This window comes from Struthio camelus, chromosome 11 (assembly GCF_040807025.1).
Source record: "Struthio camelus isolate bStrCam1 chromosome 11, bStrCam1.hap1, whole genome shotgun sequence".
Lineage (NCBI taxonomy): Eukaryota > Metazoa > Chordata > Aves > Struthioniformes > Struthionidae > Struthio > Struthio camelus.
The window spans coordinates 28,734,168-28,750,977 of NC_090952.1; the positions used below are offsets into that span (position 1 = coordinate 28,734,168).

Genomic DNA, 16,810 nt, shown 5'->3' on the forward strand with positions numbered 1-16,810 from the left:
CTGATGAGAACTTGCCTACTTCAAAATCCGTTGGCATCTTCCTGTTGTTAATGGCACTTATGGGTTAACAGCTATCAACTCACTTCATTTGTTCGATCTCCAGAAAGATAAAACTCAATCCACACAAGACTAATGCTAACAGCTTTTAACCACTTCAGACTAAAGCTGAATTTGAAACAGTGACCTGGAGGCAAACTTTCAGTTTTGAGATAGGAGATAAATCCCTGACACATTCTTCTTCGTTAAATTAGAGCAATGTATTCCTCTGCATAATCAAGGTCTCCCCGAACAGCTCTTTTAGGTGCAACGTTTTTGCTTCCAAAGGCAAAGCTACATAGATTGCAAACACTGCTTCTACAAAAAGGTCAAGTTTTTTTGACACTTTTGATACCCTTGAAAACATTTCTTTTATTAATATGCAAGACAAGCTCCTTGGATTACTCTAACATTGCTCCAGAAACAAAGCTTCATCTTAAGATTTTTTATGCATTTTTTATGTAAGATCAATTTTAAAGCACTGAGGATCTGAAGTATCTAATAAGTCCTGCCTCTGGCTGTCTTAAAATTTGCTCAGTTTGTCACCTAACAAGAACTTGGCCAAGGGTAAAATCAATTGCACTCAGCAATTGCTTCAAGATTTCCAAAAGTGTAACAGGCCAGTATGATTTAGAGCATAAACACATTAATTGACTAACAGAGGGCAATAATGCAGAGGGTCTTAATGATTTCCTATACACAATTCTAACTGAAGTTACTCTAATACATACGTTGATAGTTACCGTACTGGGTTAAGAGACACATTTAATGATTTCCCCATTGCCATAGTAAACAGTCCTTCAAAAAATTGCCCCTTGTTAAATGAAAAGTAATATTATTGCTAAAAATACAGTAAATATTACAGAAAAGGCAAACTAGATAGAAACTCTAAAGCATAAAGCAAGTCAGACTCAAAATTGTGAGCATCTTTAACAAGTTGGTTATATCGCAACTTGGAACTTCAGAATTCACTTCCTTGAGACTAACTACAAGCAGTTATTCTCACTAAACAGGGAAAAGTAAAAAGGCAGATGATCACATCTTAAATCTCTTTTTATGGAAATAGAAAAAAACCAGGAAAAGTTGAAGAATCCCTTTTGTCTAGATTATCGTTAGTATTTTAAGAGACCGCAAGGTCATGCTGCCCTCTTGTGACCATCAGGAGTTTTTTTTTTTTTTTTTTTTTTAACTGAAAAACTGACGGCATTTAAAGGTGTAGTTATGTACATTTTGCTTCTTTAAGTGACAATCCATCTATGACTACAGAATATTTCTGGCACGTTTTTTAAAAAGTGGGTGAAGAGGGTCCCCCAAAGTGCTGCCACCTTTTTCAAACAAAAAGTTCTCCAGCAAACATGCCAGCTTCCTGGAGAAGAAAATGCCCTTTGTAACAGGATGGAGCAATGGAAGACTACAGACATAACTTTAGGTTATTGCCTCAGATTCCGGTACCAGTCAGTAATACTTTAAAATTGTTACTGCTTTATTAAGCCACCTTCCCATCAAGTTTCTGCTCCCTCCTTATTCATACCTTTAATTTAGTTCCCTCACCTTTAATCGCTGTGTACTTAGTATCAGTAAGAATCACTCAGGTGCATTTTTATCTTTTAGGGGATTACCGAGATCTTCCTCTCCTGAGGCAAGAGGCAATGATAGTGAGGGACCGCCTGCATGAACACAGGTTTTAAGGGCAAGCCAGCTCAGTGGTTTATTCAGCCTAGCAGAGTCTGTATAACCAGACAGGAGCAAACGCAAGATTTAAGCATGAGCAAACTGATGTCATTGGTCAACCTCAAACAATTCTGGCCTACCTACCTGATGTATTCTGCTCTAGGCCTACAGATTGCTAGATATTGGAGCAGGAAGAAACAGTGAGCAGGGACTTGGGGCTACTTTCATCCTTTCATCTTGTTCAGCTTACTGACATAGAGCTCCTCTTCAGAGTCTGTCTTTGCACAAGCTGAGCATCACTGACACTCAGGCATACCTTGTCATGGACCTGTAACCAGCATTTTAGGGTGGGGTTTTTTTCCCCCCAGAATGCTAAAATGCTGGATTCCCTACTGCACACCAGGGTATATTGCAAAGGCCCAATATATATAGATCAAAATTCTGATCTCAGATCCTAAAAAAACATTACTACCACTGGGTAAAACGTAAGAACATCAAATATTCATATGTCTGTAGCAGTAGCTATGTTCTAGCAGACAGGGGAAATTGGTGCTTCTAATGACATCTACTAATGCACTGATGCGCAGACACACAATTTAAATGCTTAAAAGCACTCCGTAGGTACAAGAGCAGAGAATTCAGCTGTTTTTCTGCCCCACCTTCTTTTAATTCACCCCACATTGTCCAAAGGCCACATGAAACGCCTTCCTTTGGACCAAGTACTCACAGGAGTCCTTTTAGAGTGCCTCAATGCCTTGGAGGAGAGGAGCTCTGAACCTGAAGGTACTGCTTCCTGCACAACACAGCCAGATCCTGGGAGCTCAGGATACATAATGGACAATGCATTCCAAACCAGTTTTAAAGATTAACACTAATGTAGGCTGTCAGAAGTACAGCATAAACAGTATTTTCGATCCACACACAAGATTGTCCACATCCCTTTCAGAGTATTTTAATTTATCAATATTGAAGTTAAAACAAGTTATTTGACTTTAATTTTGATCTGTTAAAGACAAATGAAAAGTCAAACACATACAGCAACTAAAAGTGATAAATACTATCAAAGTCTTAGTGGGAAAAGAAAAGCCTGGTTTGTGTGTCATAAGATCATCTGCTTACCCTACAGAAAAGTTAAACACTTCATTAAGGCAAGAAGTCTGCTTTTGCCCTTGCTACTCTTCCCTCAGCCAGCTTGGAAAGCACGACAGTTCAATTATCACACGCATTTTCATAACATAGCCACAACCATATTTTAACTTATAAGGAATACCTGTGTGCAATTTTGGAGGAATGCTAAAAAAAAAAAAAAAAAAAAAAACACACACAATCACACAGTGGATATGATGTAAATCATAACTGGCTGAACAAGATAAAGCACCAGTCAGTGAACAGGCACTCTCAGCTCATTCATACAATACCATTATTTTAAAGGAATACCATCAACATGAGTTCTAAGCAGTCTGTGAACATGAAATAAGCTTGAGGTATTTCACTTGCCTAAACCTGAAGTTCTTCAATCATTCTTTAATGAGTCCATATCTAGTTTGCTTTGGGAACCACCTGTTTGCTAAGGGGCAAGGTGTTTCAATAAAAGCAGTGGCTCTACAGAACATCAAGGCTCGGCTGAGGAGCAAATTTAGTTTTGACTTCTTACTTTAAGTCACACAAGACAGTTAATTCTCAATCAATCAATTTACGCTCACTATCAAAGATGCTTGCTCTCTTAGCCTTTTTAAGCAATAACAATAACACTTAAGCAATAACCTTTTTATTTAAAACTTCAGCCCTTCTTGTGTTATCTTCTTCCTCAAGTGGAAAGGCAAAGCCAGTTTTAGTGAAGCTTTACCAGAACTGGTTATACCATTGTAGTGGGGAAATTATTTTCAACAAGATATACTGCCTACTTTCAAGCTTATCGGTATCAAGCACATTTCACACAACCTAAAGTTCAGAGAAGCAGGGTGAATTTGACAATGAACTACAGCAATTAGAATTCTTGGCTGAGAACATAAACATCCTCTACTCACTTTTCTAGAGCAAACAATGAAGAAAAAAACAAACAAAAAACCGAAACAAGACACTTAACTTTATTCTTCTGGAGGCATGAAGTCTCAGAAAAATCTACTACCCTATTTGCATCCTGCCAGCTAAAACTTTACAGTAAGTTATGTCTCTAGGAATATTAATCTATTTGACGATTTTACTGCTTTACAAAGGAATGGTTTCCAAACCAAAGGATTGCCTTGAGTGGGGGGGGAAAAAAAAAGAAAAAAAAACCCTTCACGATACAACCGGTATATTTCTACCTACTCTTTCACATTAAAAACACCTCTCAACTAAAAACTTCAATGGCAAGTTTAAAAGTAAATCTTGTAAATATAAAAATAATTTCCCCCTCCCTCTTCCAATAAGCCAAGAGCAGTATGTTTCAGAAAAAGCTATCATGAGGCTTGGAGTCAAAAAACAAGCAAGGAAAAAGCTTGGATTATTTTTGTTAATTCCTCTTTCAAAATGAGGCTGGATCAATTAAGTGTTACTCCAATTACATCTTTCAGACATAACATCAGCTTAAGTCACGAGACAAACTAGATGCTACCTGCTACAGAGATGGAATTCCAAGGTGCCTACAGAAGCAGGGTTCAATCCTTGCACTGTAGCAGGAAAGAAGAATTCCACTCAAAGAATCCAACTGTAGCAGTCAATAGTCTTACCATCCTTCTTCTTCCCTTGACTATTTCTTTTCAGTTTCATAAAGCTAAATGAATGTTTAAATGAACAGACAATTGCACACTTGAAGAAAATTCACATTCTGTATCAGTAATAATTTATGTAAGTTCAAAAATTCTCCACGTCCATTTTATATCTAAGTATACGAAAGGCTACAGCTCCTCTTGCAGCAACGAGGAACAGACACATACTAAGACGTAAGGAAAGCGGAAAAAACAGCTTTCAGCTTCACATACTCGCGGATGACAACTGTTCTGCATCAAACAATGGTCCCTGCAGAGAACAACTGATTTTTCCTTTCCCTTTTCTCCTCACTCCCAGAAATGCAAAAATGCACTCTAAAATTCACACATTTAGGAATATCCATCCCAACTAAAGTATTTGTAGTGTTTACAGCAGAAATTCCACTTTCACATTTAAATATAAATCAGGTATATTTACATCTCAACAGGATCCACATAATCAATTTCAGGTCTATTTGCATTACTACAAGAAAGGAAACATGCTCATTTTCAGGAAAAGTGACATTTTAACAGTAGCTTTTTCACCCCCATATGTTCCAAAGCTCTTCCCTTGTAGTGCTTACTGAAAATAATAAGTGACAAATACTTTCTATACAATTTTCAAAGAACAATCCTCCAGGTCTCAATTTCTAGGTTTGAACATAAATGTCACACTTGTATACCTGTATATGGTTTTCCAGGCAGGGTACCTAAGTGTACCTTCAGTATCGCAGAAAAAAGCCTCCTCTCCTTTTATAAAAAGTACTGGACAAAAAGTTTATAGAAAAGTTTCTTATTTTTCTTTAGAAGCAAGAAGAAAAATTTGCAAACTTGTATGATTTATGTTGAAACATTGTCCATGTAAACAACCAAATGAAAGTCACATATAAGTAGTTAAGATTAGAATTTATATCCTACTTCACAGCAGCCACCACCTTCACCAATTTATTTCTGTCCTCAAACCCATTTTTAAAACTTCTGGACTTAAGTCCTTGTTTAGTACGTTAGCATCCAAACATCTCATGTATCAAAACCTAAACTCACTTCACAGGAAACTTTGTGCATATTCATTACTCTGTACTCTCCAGGTGCTCAATTTCCCGTTGTAGATATGCAGAACGATAGCTTACATCCCTGTTGCAAAACAGTCCTGAGTGTTCCTCCAGGACTTTGACTCTTTAATCTAGGGTCACAAGAAAAAAATTTGTAACTACCCAGCGTAAACACATTCCCTTCTCACACGATACATGGATCGGTCAGTGTAACTACAGCATTCAAGGCATTTGGTTAAAACACTCTTTCTTGACATGTGAAGTGGCTGAAACATAAATATACAATACATTAATATAAGCGAAGGCAGTTCCCTTCTGCCCAGCTCCAGTTCAGTGCAAAATGGACCCAACATTTTTTTTTTTTTTTTAACTAAAATTCAAAGTGAAAGCTTATGGTCCTATAATGCACTTACTATATCCCACCATTCTGTACATGAATGAAGAAAAAAAGAACAGGAGTCAAACACATCTTGTCTACCCAACACATAATAGCAATTAAGTTCTATTACTTCATAAGGCATATTCATCGTCAGTGAGAATCCAAGCATAAGCAAGAATTCTGCTAAGTCATGTGATCCTATAACTTCATCTTCATCTATCAAACTTCAAGAAGTTCCAAGGTATACCCCTTCTATTCTTCTGGCAGAACAGTCCCTGTCACAGTGGGTATTTTTTATTTAAAACTTAACTAAAGAACAGGGCTAAACAAAAAGTCAGTAGCTGGATTTCTGTATCTTTCAAGAAAGGGGACAAAGAAATGACCAGTTTTGCAGTTCTCAGGCTTTATCCCATAACCTGTCTTTTTACAGTATCTACCTATACATATATATAAATTAGAAAGAGATAAAGCCATGATTAACTGCAGCTTTCATGAAAACCTTCAGTCTGTATTACAGAGTCTCTTTTGATCTGGTGTCACTGAGGTGTAAAGGTGAGGATCATCCAGCTAATAACAAAGTAGAAGAGGAAGATGGGGTAAACAACAAGAGCTTTGCGGTTTGGAGGCTGACTGTCTGCCAGGAAAGCCGTAGATGCTGGTGACAAAGAAAAAGAAAAATAATTGAAACGTGAACAGCATAAAACTAGAAATATAAGATTCACTACAGATGTTAACAATTTTAAATTAGGATCTGCTTTACAACATTAAGTTGAAAGACAAAGAGTAGAACTGAGTATTCTATTGCTCAGTTCCAATCGTCTCTAATCACCAGTTAAAACTTCCTTTATCATATAGGAAGACAAATGCTGGCTGACACTCTGTAACAAGATTCAGATTTACAGATTGAGAACAAGAAGAAATAATAAGAACGTACCTGTATGAACTTAGTGTTTTCTAATGGTATTTATAACAATATCACCACTAGGCTCACCCAGAGTTTAATATTAAATTACTGTCTTTCTTCCGAGGGCCATTTGCATATGAAGCCCTCCCCCCACAAATGGAGACAGAGGCTGAATCTCTGCCAATACAAGAATTAGAAGAACTACAACCTAGGAAACAGACCTTGAACTCCAATACCGTCTGCCCTTACACAGGAAAAGGCATGCAGATCTACCTCTTTAGTCATCACACTACTCAGTGCACGTAATAGTGTTATAATGCTAACAGGTACTTACCTAATGTTGACCAGCCAAACATAGCTATTACTACAATAAGACGTACAATGAAGCTGACAGTCCCAGAACCTGCTAGCAGTACCAGCCTACACACCAGCATCGCTACTGTCAGGGGCATGACACAGTAACCCAGAACGCACAGGCTCTGAAAAAAAGATCTAGAAACAAGTGACAGAAACAGGAAAAAGAGTCAGACCAAAGCCCTACAGAAGTTCCATACACTGGAACACTTTAATTGCTACTACAGACCAGCACTCACATAGTTCCTCCAAGTAGCTTTGAGTTTAGTGTGATAACAACTGCACCAAACCAGATGATGACAAAGACCTCAGCAAATTGGGGCCCTCCATCTTCTTTGCTATCTGCTGATCCACCCTGAAGCATCCTGTTGAAGGTAACAGAAACAAGAAGTCAATCACAGTTGACGACTGGGTTTTTGCAGATTAAGAATAGATGACAGAATAGGAGTCTGAGACATTGATTCTCAAGTAAGTTGCAGAATAGTTATTTTTCATTGGTTTTCTGATTTTTGGAAGCATCCTCTATCTTGTGTAGAAAATGACTGTTGCCCAGTTGCAGTCCACTTGTTCATTTTGTGGACTGTATAGAAATGGAAAGGAGAATGAAAATGACAGACAACAGGCTAGACAATGAAAACTGAAGTATAAAGGGTTTAGTAAACTCTCAAAGCAGACAAAGCAGACAGCGCACTGCATGACAAAACAGGTAAACCTTAAGGAAAGCTTAATATAACCCCAGGATACATGCAACATGTATAACCTGGAAAAGTGAGCATGTGCCGATTTGAAGATTTAAATTATATTGTATACTGCAGATATAGCTACAACAACATTTTATTAAATGGTTTTTGTATGTTGAGTACGTATGTGGGACGCGGATTTGGTGACAGATGTAGTAACATTTGTTAGACTAACTGGCTTAGCTGAACTACTATACATAATTCTAAGCGCGCCAACTCTTCAGCGCGTGCTTGTACGGTTCAGCAAAAGCAAGCCTTGAGAGACTAATTCCCCTGTGCTTCCCCCACCAGCAGCAGGGAGGCAGAGGGAGGTAGGGACAGACAGGCAAACACACCCCTTAAGAGGGCTACTCAGAAGGCCTTAATTTCACTCCTCATTGCACTGGTCTCAGTCTTTCTCTCTTCCTCTCCATGAGGGTAACAAACTTTCCAGGAAGTACAAGAAACAGGAGTCCAACTTTGGACCACATTCATGTGTGAATAGGCTATCACAATTTATGCATGGGAGGAAAAAAAAAAAAGAAACCCTTCTGTAGCTATCAGTTAAAAGAATACATCTGTAGGATGAAAATGCAATGGTCCGTTCTCCATCCTGAGCAAAATTACCGTGCAGGAAAATTTTAAACCTTTCCCCAAACGTTCAGTTTCTCCACATCTGAAGAAACAATTCAATGTATTGAAGAGGAGTAATGTCCCTTCTCCCTCACATGCTCCCAGGTTTGCTTCCCCCCTCCAAGGTCCTTACCATCTCTGTAAACATTTCACATACAAATGTCACCAATAACATGAAGAATTTAAAGCTCTATGCAATGAAAGGAGGAAGAAAGCAACATGCACCTTTAAAAAAAAAAAAAAGTTTCTTCCTGAGGCAAAGTAAATATTTAGTCTTGTGTTTTAAGACCTAAACATACCTACATCTCTCTTCTCTGAATGATGCAAAAGCTAAGGAAGCAGATATGCTTACCCGAGTTAATTCAAGTTTTGAGTATTTTATTACTGCAAAAGTATCAGACACATGGTTTTGCTTTTATTTTTTTCTAAACATGGCACATAAGCATAAAACATTTTATCTGAATACAGTAAGGAACAAATATTAGAATGTGATGTCCAATCTGTGACTCTTTAGGAGTTCACACACACCTCCCGTGTGCAGGTTAAACCTCGTGCTGGGCAGACACCAGCACTACCTCACTGCACAGAGGCTGGTGGGTAACATGAACCCCTGCTACAGCAGCAGTGATGCCACAAGTACCGAGACCAACCTTCCTGTCGTACCCCCATTCTCATTTGCACACATCTCCCCAACAGTCCCCAGGAGCCGCAGTCGTCTTCTACCTATGAGCTACTCCAACAGCCTCTCTTATTCCATTGGTTCTCCAGGGTACCTGGTACACACCTGGTACCCATGCTACAGCTCCTAGTTAAACAAGGCTTTGGCATGCAGCTCAGAATAAGGAAGTGGGCCAAATGTGTTAGAACTAATAACAACACGAATCAGGATAACTTTCAGTAACGTCATTCCTAAAAGAGGGGATTCTGAAGAGTTCACCTTTAAATTCTAAATTTAAAGAAGGACGGTCTTAATGAGATTTAAGTGTCAGAAACACATTTTGTAAGAAAACCTGGAGCAAGCACTGATGTAGAAGACCAGGCGAGCATCTGAAAAAACTTAATTTCAACACATGTCATCAGAAATCTTTAAATTCTCGTTTCCCCTACGTAAAAGGCTAAAAAACCAAACCCACTTACTGCAGGTACTTACAGCGCAAGCGAGACACAAAGCACCAAGGGGCCCCAAAGATCCCCTGCAGGTAAAAGAAAAAAAAAAAAAGACATCATAGAAAGATGTTCAATTGTATTTTTCTAGGAGTGATAAAGCATTCTTTTCCAACTCCTGATATATCATTTTCCATACTATACTTCGTTATAATTTTCTTATTTAGCATCTTTTATATACATATATAAAGAATACGATGTAATTTATTCAAAGTGTGTTAACTCTTAAAGTTACCTGCTCTATATATTAACACATGATCTGTTTTAAAAGATCCTTGATACCACCCTGATTTTTCATTATTCAGCATGCCAAAACAACAAAACGAACATAAAACAGACACTTGATTTCCTATTCCAGTGAATTCCTCCTTTTCAAAACATGAGAAGTCTGTAAGCAACATGCCCTTTCAAGCTTTTGAAAGTCTTCTGGTACGTACAGTCTCTGAGGAGCGCACTGCTCTTTTTCGGATACATGACATGCACAAATTTCTTCCCGACCGCCTTTAGATCTCTCATCTGAAATAAAGAAGAGACACTTAATAAAATTACAGATCACAATGAAAACAAAGCAGAAAGATAGAAATAAAGCAGTATCAACTTTAAAATCAAGATAGGATCCAACCCAAAAATTTCTGAAGCATCCCCTGCAGCAAACAATGACTACATTTCCTACGTTCCTTAACAACCACAACAACGTACTATCCTTTAATAACACCTAGTTAAGAACAATAATTTCTTTGCTCCTCTGTGAAAAGAAAGTCACCAAAAAAAATCCTATTAGGGTAGTTTCCTCTGAAGCACCATCTGACACTTCTACACTTGCAAAAATTTTCAGATCACAGAAAGACTTGGGGATTGTAACTCAAATATTTTTCTACCCAAAAGAATGTGCTTTACAAAGCTACCCCCCAAAACAGTAAAAGTCAAAAGAAAAAAGACAATTTTTGCATAACACTTGGCAGAAGAGATCAGTAAAACACATGTGTTATTACAGATACAGGCACAGAATACTAACTCACAATAGTATCTCTAACAGGTTCATCCAGTGTGGAGTAGTCTTCATCAGGAGAGTGAGATCCAACAGGAACAGTAATTTCCCCTTCCACTGGAATATCTTCAGATATTGACACATCCGAGAGACCTGCAAACTACACGTTTATGAAACTCTTAAAAAACAGAGATGCAACCAGCTCATATTCCCTTCAGCTGTTTTGCAACAGAGTTTAACATAAAAATAATTGCTCAGAATTTTAAGATACAACATTTAAACAAGATCAACAACAGAGCCCAGCCGTGGTCTGGCTGACTTAAGCCGCTCACAGTGTAAAAAGGCACTTCACAGCGTGCACAGCATTTCTGTTTTCTTCAGTAACTCCTGTACCTTTGACTTGTTTCTTCTGTGATTTAGACAGTAATAAGTGAGGGATATTAGGCAGCTTACATGTGTTTCATTATTACACAAGGAACAGAACGTCAGATAGCTGTACAACAACAGCATCACGCCTGACAACGCTTGGCACCTTCAGGGACGCCGCGGGAACACAGACTACCGACACACCGCACGCGTTTTCCTCCTCAGCACAAGGTCTGAGGCCGCGAACGTGAATAAAGAGAGTTTCCTCCACGGGACCAGGCAGCGCCAAAGCCCTCCGGCGAGCCCCGAGCAGCCGGGCCGCTCCCAAAGCGGCGCCGGCACCGGTACCAGCACCGCCCAAGGAACCCGCTCCGGGGACCGCGGGGAAGCGGGAACCGCCGCCCGCGCCTGGGCCTGGCTGCGGCTCCGGCCCCCTCCCGCCGCGCCGGGCGGCCGCCCCGCTTGCTCCAGCCCGGCGCCCCGCGGCGGGAGGTGGAGCCCGGCCCTCCCCGGCGGGGGGCTCGGCCGCCGCCCGCCCCGCGGTGCTCACCAGCGGCTTCGCCGCCCCGGCCCCGGCCCCGCTCCCCTCCGCCGCCGCCATCTTGACCCCGCCACCGCGGCTGTCGAGGCGACGTGGAGACGGACGCGGACGTCATCAGCCGGCGCGCGGCGCGCGGCAAAGGCGTCACCGACGGCCTGAGCGTCCATGGCAACGCGGGGCGGGGCGGCCGTTAGAGGGGCCGGCGGGGCCGGGCGGGGCCGCAGCGCCGCCCCGAGGCGGCAGGGAGGGGCGCGGGCGCCGAGGCCTGAGCGGGGGGGCGCGCCGGGGCCCGCGAAGAGCGGCGGCCGCCTGGCATCCAGGCAGGAGCGGGTCCGCTGGCGCGGCCGCGCTGGCCCGGATGCGCTGCTGGCCTCAGCGTTTCGGTGGGTTCCCAGAATAATTCCTGGGGGAAAGAGGGTCGTGCCGCCACCCGCTCTGAACAGCAAACGGGTGGAAAACGGTACCACGCTTCATAGAAACGTTGAAGGAAGCGGAGGCGGCCTGAAAAGCACCGCGAGGCGGCGAGGCCCGAAGCCGGGGGCACACGGCCGGGGGCCGGTCGCCCCGTTCTGGCGGCCCGGGAGGCCGGTGCAGCCCGCGGGCCGCCTCGGACGGGCCGCTCGCACCAGAGCGGGGGGTTACTCCTGCCGGGCGCGCAGCTTGACTGTGGAGGTGTGCGAGGTTTCCGTTGCCCCAGCCCTCGGGTTCAGCCAGATCCCTCCAGGACGAGGCTCTGCCGCGTGTATGCCGGCCACCCCCCTCTCCTGTTACCGCCCGCGGCCGAGGGTGCGCTCGCTGACGCCAGGCACGTCCTTAACGGAGCGCTCCGAGCGTCACTGACTACCAGCCACAGACTGAGTCATTTATCCGTAACTTTCCGCTGGGAATCCAGCCGTTTTTCAAGGCTGTTCTTCAAGCCCATATTTCCTCAACTTAAAAATCAAAATTCTGTGGGAAATGGCATAAAGAGACTTCAGATGTTAAGCTGTATTGCCATCAGCTCTAAACCATCATCCACGCTTACTTACTGCACCATGAAAGACAGTCACGTTGGACAAGCAACATGACAGCTGAAGAACTAAAAACGAGAAGGGTAACGCAGGCCGGCCGTCCATTTGTTTTCATAAACAAGACCCTAATCTCACTCTCAACAGCAGGCCAGCGTGGCTTTTTCCAGCTTTGAGCCTAACTGTTTAGCTTAAAGGCAAGAAAACATTGATTAACTGGAGAATAGTGCCGCCTTCGGCTTGGTAAGTGGCACAATTTATAAAAGTCTGCCAAGCATCGCGCTCCAGTTTTGCCAGCCATGACCCTAACTGCCCCAACAGTCCCAGGTCCATCCGAGGATGGAGAACTGCTGAGCAGAGCTCGACCTACAGAGCTCCCCTCTTGGAAAACTCTTTGGTTTTCCCAGTCCTAACCTAACCTCCATCCCACACACCTCTCGGTTGTCTTGCAGTTGTGCTCTTTTCAGCTCATCGAGAAGAATTTTTCCGTCGCTGTTACAGAACATAGCTCTTGTTTGGATAGCTGTGCTAAAAGGCCACAGCAGGGATCAAAACTCAGGTGTATGAGGCAAAAATACATGTGACTTACTTTCTTGGGAACAGTCCGCGCTACTCGAGTCCCTTTTCCTGAAAAGGAAGTTGATTTAGGTTACAGTAACTTGTTATTTTCCATTTTATTTCTTCTAGTTTGACTAAATCCTGCAGTTTCAAATACTATTTCTGCATCTCCAGCCAGACTGATAGTAGTTATATTTGATTCTGCGTTCAAAAGGGAACTTTCTTGTAAAGGCAGAGATGATTAAAGTCACTGTGGAAAAAGTTGATCTTGGAGATGTCTACGACATTGGAAGGGATGGAGATGATGTTTTTCTTTACTAAAATGAATCCTTGGGAATAAGCGTCTTCGAGAAATTAATTCTTTCATTTTTATTTTCTGCTATGTAGTGCATACCAATGATTACAAAACCCAAACCATTGACACTGTTGTTTTCAGTTTGCTTCCTTGGATGTATCTTGAGTTGAACTTTATGAAAAAGCTCTTCCACGTTTGATCTGAAAGTTTTTGTTCCTGACTGCATCTGGCAGAATTCAGGCCAAAAACCAGGCTTTGCCCAACTGTTTTCAACCGTTTGTTGAAACGGAACAACCTGTGGGGGTGCTCACTGTCCGAGAGGGCTCGGGGGCAGGCGGCGACGGAGGGGTGGGAGCCTGCGCCAGCCTGGCCGTGGCCACCGCTGAGGGGGGCCGGGGTCCAGGGCGGCCGGGGACAGCGAGGGGTCGGGGCAGGAAGGGCCGAGCCGCCTCGGAGGGGACGGCGAGGGCGGCGGAGCAGGAAATCTCGCGGTGAAAGGTGAGAGATGACAGACGGCAGCGGATGAGGGGACAATCTCAATGACTCAATTGTTATCACGTTACTTGAACGTACCTAAGACTCAGACTCTGGAGCATCTTATTAAACATGCAAAAAAGCAACACATCTGCAAACTGTGTAGTAATAATGAAATAAAAACTGCCTTTTCATGACCTCTGAGAGCATTTTAAAGCAGTCCCTCATCTACTAATGCACTCTACATAATAAAACCTTTAAGAAATTCTCTTCCCTGTTTTTGCCTAAAAAAGAATAAATTAATTTCCCTTTTTTTTTTTTTTTTTTTTTAACTTCTACATTAAACCTAAATTACATGTACCAGGGAGGAAGGCGGGGGCTTTCCCAGGGAGCCGGGGAAGAGGCGCGCGAGGGCGGTGGGACGCGCAGCCCCGCGTGGAGGCACGACGCCCGGGGAGAGCTGCCGGCCGGGGCGGCGGGAGGACGCGAAGCGACGGACGCGGTGAGAAGCCTGCTGCATCCCGCGCCTGCGAGCTCCCGAAGGGTTCGCTCAGCACGGGGAGCGCCGAATACCCGCTGCAGAATATCTCCGTATTCAAAAACTACAAAGCTCAAGTCGCCCCGTTTGGATGAAAGCGGCTGTCCCCTCAGCCCGCCCAGGACCGCGCGCCGCCGGAGCGTGGCTGGGTCCGGCTTCGTGCCGGCACGGGTCGCGGAGCCCCGGCAGCGCGACCGGACCCCGTCGGCTCTGCGGCCGGCGCCGGAGCGGGCAGGGCAGGCCGCAGCGTCGGGTGCAGCCTGCCGCTGCCCGCGCCCCTTCCTGGCCTGCGGGGGGGGGAGCCGGGTCCCCAGGGGAAGGGGGGGTCCCCAGGGGAAGGGGGGCCCAGGGGAAGGGGGGGTCCCCAGGGGAAGGGGGGGCCCAGGGGAAGGGGGTCCCCAGGGGAAGGGGGGCCCCGGGGGAAGGGGGCCCCGGGGGAAGGGGGCCCCGGGGGAAGGGGGGGGCCCAGGGGAAGGGGGGGCCAGGGGAAGGGGCCCCGGGGGAAGGGGGGGCCCAGGGGAAGGGGGGTCCCCAGGGGAAGGGGGCCCCAGGGGAAGGGGGGGCCCAGGGGAAGGGGGGTCCCCAGGGGAAGGGGGGTCCCCAGGGGAAGGGGGCCCCAGGGGAAGGGGATCCCCAGGGGAAGGGGGGCCCAGGGGAAGGGGGGCCCAGGGGGAAGGGGGGGCCCAGGGGGAAGGGGGGGCCAGGGGGAAGGGGGGCCCAGGGGGAAGGGGGGGCCCAGGGGAAGGGGATCCCCAGGGGAAGGGGATCCCCAGGGGAAGGGGGGTAACCAGGAGAAGGGGGGCCCAGGGGAAGGGGGGCCCCAGGGGAAGGGGGGCCCCAGGGGAAGGGGGGCCCCAGGGGGAAGGGGGGCCCCAGGGGAAGGGGGGCCCCAGGGGAAGGGGGGCCCAGGGGAAGGGGGGCCCCAGGGGAAGGGGGGTAACCAGGAGAAGGGGGGCCCAGGGGAAGGGGATCCCCAGGGGAAGGGGGGCCCAGGGGAAGGGGATCCCCAGGGGGAAGGGGGGGCCCAGGGGAAGGGGGGCCCCAGGGGAAGGGGGGGCCCCAGGGGGAAGGGGGGCCCAGGGGAAGGGGGGCCCCAGGGGAAGGGGGGTAACCAGGAGAAGGGGGGCCCAGGGGAAGGGGATCCCCAGGGGAAGGGGGGCCCAGGGGAAGGGGATCCCCAGGGGGAAGGGGGGGCCCAGGGGAAGGGGGGCCCCAGGGGAAGGGGGGGCCCAGGGGAAGGGGGGGCCCAGGGGAAGGGGGGCCCCAGGGGAAGGGGGGCCCAGGGGAAGGGGGGCCCCAGGGGAAGGGGGGCCCAGGGGAAGGGGGGCCCCAGGGGAAGGGGGGGCCAGGGGAAGGGGGGGCCCAGGGGAAGGGGGGCCCAGGGGAAGGGGATCCCCAGGGGGAAGGGGGGGCCCAGGGGAAGGGGGGCCCCAGGGGAAGGGGGGGCCCAGGGGAAGGGGGGGCCCAGGGGAAGGGGGCCCAGGGGAAGGGGATCCCCAGGGGGAAGGGGGGGCCCAGGGGAAGGGGGGCCCAGGGGAAGGGGGGGCCAGGGGAAGGGGATCCCCAGGGGGAAGGGGGGCCCAGGGGAAGGGGATCCCCAGGGGGAAGGGGATCCCCAGGGGGAAGGGGGGGCCCAGGGGAAGGGGCCCGGGGCAGCCCCGCCGGGTGCCAGGCCCGCGCCCGCGGCCGGGAGAGCTGAGGGGCGTCGAGCGGCCGCCGCCAACCCAGCGCTGGAGGCGGGGCCGGGCGGCTCCCTCCGCCGCGCCCCCCCGGGCGCCGCCCCGCGCCGGGCCCGGCCGCGGCCGCGCAAACTGCCCGCCCCAGGGCCGCGCAGGGCCCGCCGGAAGGGGGGGGGGGGGCGCCGCCGCCGCCGCCGCCGCCGCCACCGGGGGCTCCCGGCGGCCCCGCCCCGAGCGCAGCGCTCAGCGGGCGGCGGCCGGGCCGGATCCAGCCGGAGCGGAGCGGTCTGAGCCGGGCGGAACGGGCGCGGCGCGGGGGCTCCGCGGCGGCGCTGGCGGCAGCGGGAGGGCGCCGCCCCCCGCCCCGCCCCCCGCCCCGCCCCCCGCCGGGGCCGCGGCCGCCGGGGCCGCCGGCAGCGCTGGGAGCGCGGCGCAGCGCGGGGTCGGCGCGGCGCCATGGGGCACCCGCCGCTGGAGTTCAGCGACTGCTACCTGGACAGCCCCGACTTCCGCGAGCGGCTCAAGTGCTACGAGCAGGAGCTGGAGCGCACCAACAAGTTCATCAAGGAGGTCATCAAGGACGGGAACGCGCTCATCGGCGCCATACGCGGTGAGCGCCGCGGGGGGGGGGCGCGCAGCGCTGCGCAGGTGGGCGCGGGCGGAGCGGCGGCTCCCTTCCTTCCGGGCTGGCCTTTCCCTGGGTCCCCCCAGCCCCATCAGTGC

At 47.9% G+C, this 16,810-nt stretch overlaps 2 protein-coding genes across 3 annotated transcripts in view; one reads left to right on the plus strand and one right to left on the minus strand.

Moving 5' to 3' along the window:
- Positions 1-3,773: 3,773 nt before the first annotated feature.
- Positions 3,774-11,679, minus strand: YIPF6 (Yip1 domain family member 6). Its single transcript, XM_068956802.1, has 7 exons — positions 11,546-11,679; positions 10,661-10,789; positions 10,079-10,157; positions 9,628-9,670; positions 7,365-7,490; positions 7,106-7,263; positions 3,774-6,522 (listed from the first exon to the last, which is right to left on the minus strand). The coding sequence occupies exons 1-7, from the start codon at positions 11,594-11,596 to the stop codon at positions 6,404-6,406; spliced, it is 705 nt and encodes a 234-aa protein (XP_068812903.1). The 5' UTR covers positions 11,597-11,679; the 3' UTR covers positions 3,774-6,403.
- Positions 11,680-16,478: 4,799 nt separating this feature from the next.
- The window catches only part of OPHN1 (oligophrenin 1), an 87,849-nt gene continuing 87,517 nt past the window's right edge, over positions 16,479-16,810 (plus strand). For both annotated transcript variants that reach the window (XM_068956703.1, XM_068956704.1), the window contains exon 1: positions 16,479-16,697. In XM_068956703.1, coding sequence (XP_068812804.1) covers positions 16,544-16,697 — 154 coding nt within the window. In that variant the 5' untranslated portion in view covers positions 16,479-16,543. The remainder of the gene's footprint in view (positions 16,698-16,810) is intronic.

Excerpts from the sequence above, each read along its gene's own strand:
- YIPF6 (XM_068956802.1), bottom strand. The coding sequence starts at position 11,596 with ATGGCGGCGGCGGAGGGGAGCGGGGCCGGGGCCGGGGCGGCGAAGCCG. Across the intron at positions 7,491-9,627 it reads CTTTGTGTCTCGCTTGCGCT|GATGCTTCAGGGTGGATCAG; the intron begins GTAAGTACCTGC and ends TACCTTCAACAG. Across the intron at positions 6,523-7,105 it reads GTTTGGCTGGTCAACATTAG|CATCTACGGCTTTCCTGGCA; the intron begins GTAAGTACCTGT and ends CTTTGTCACCAG.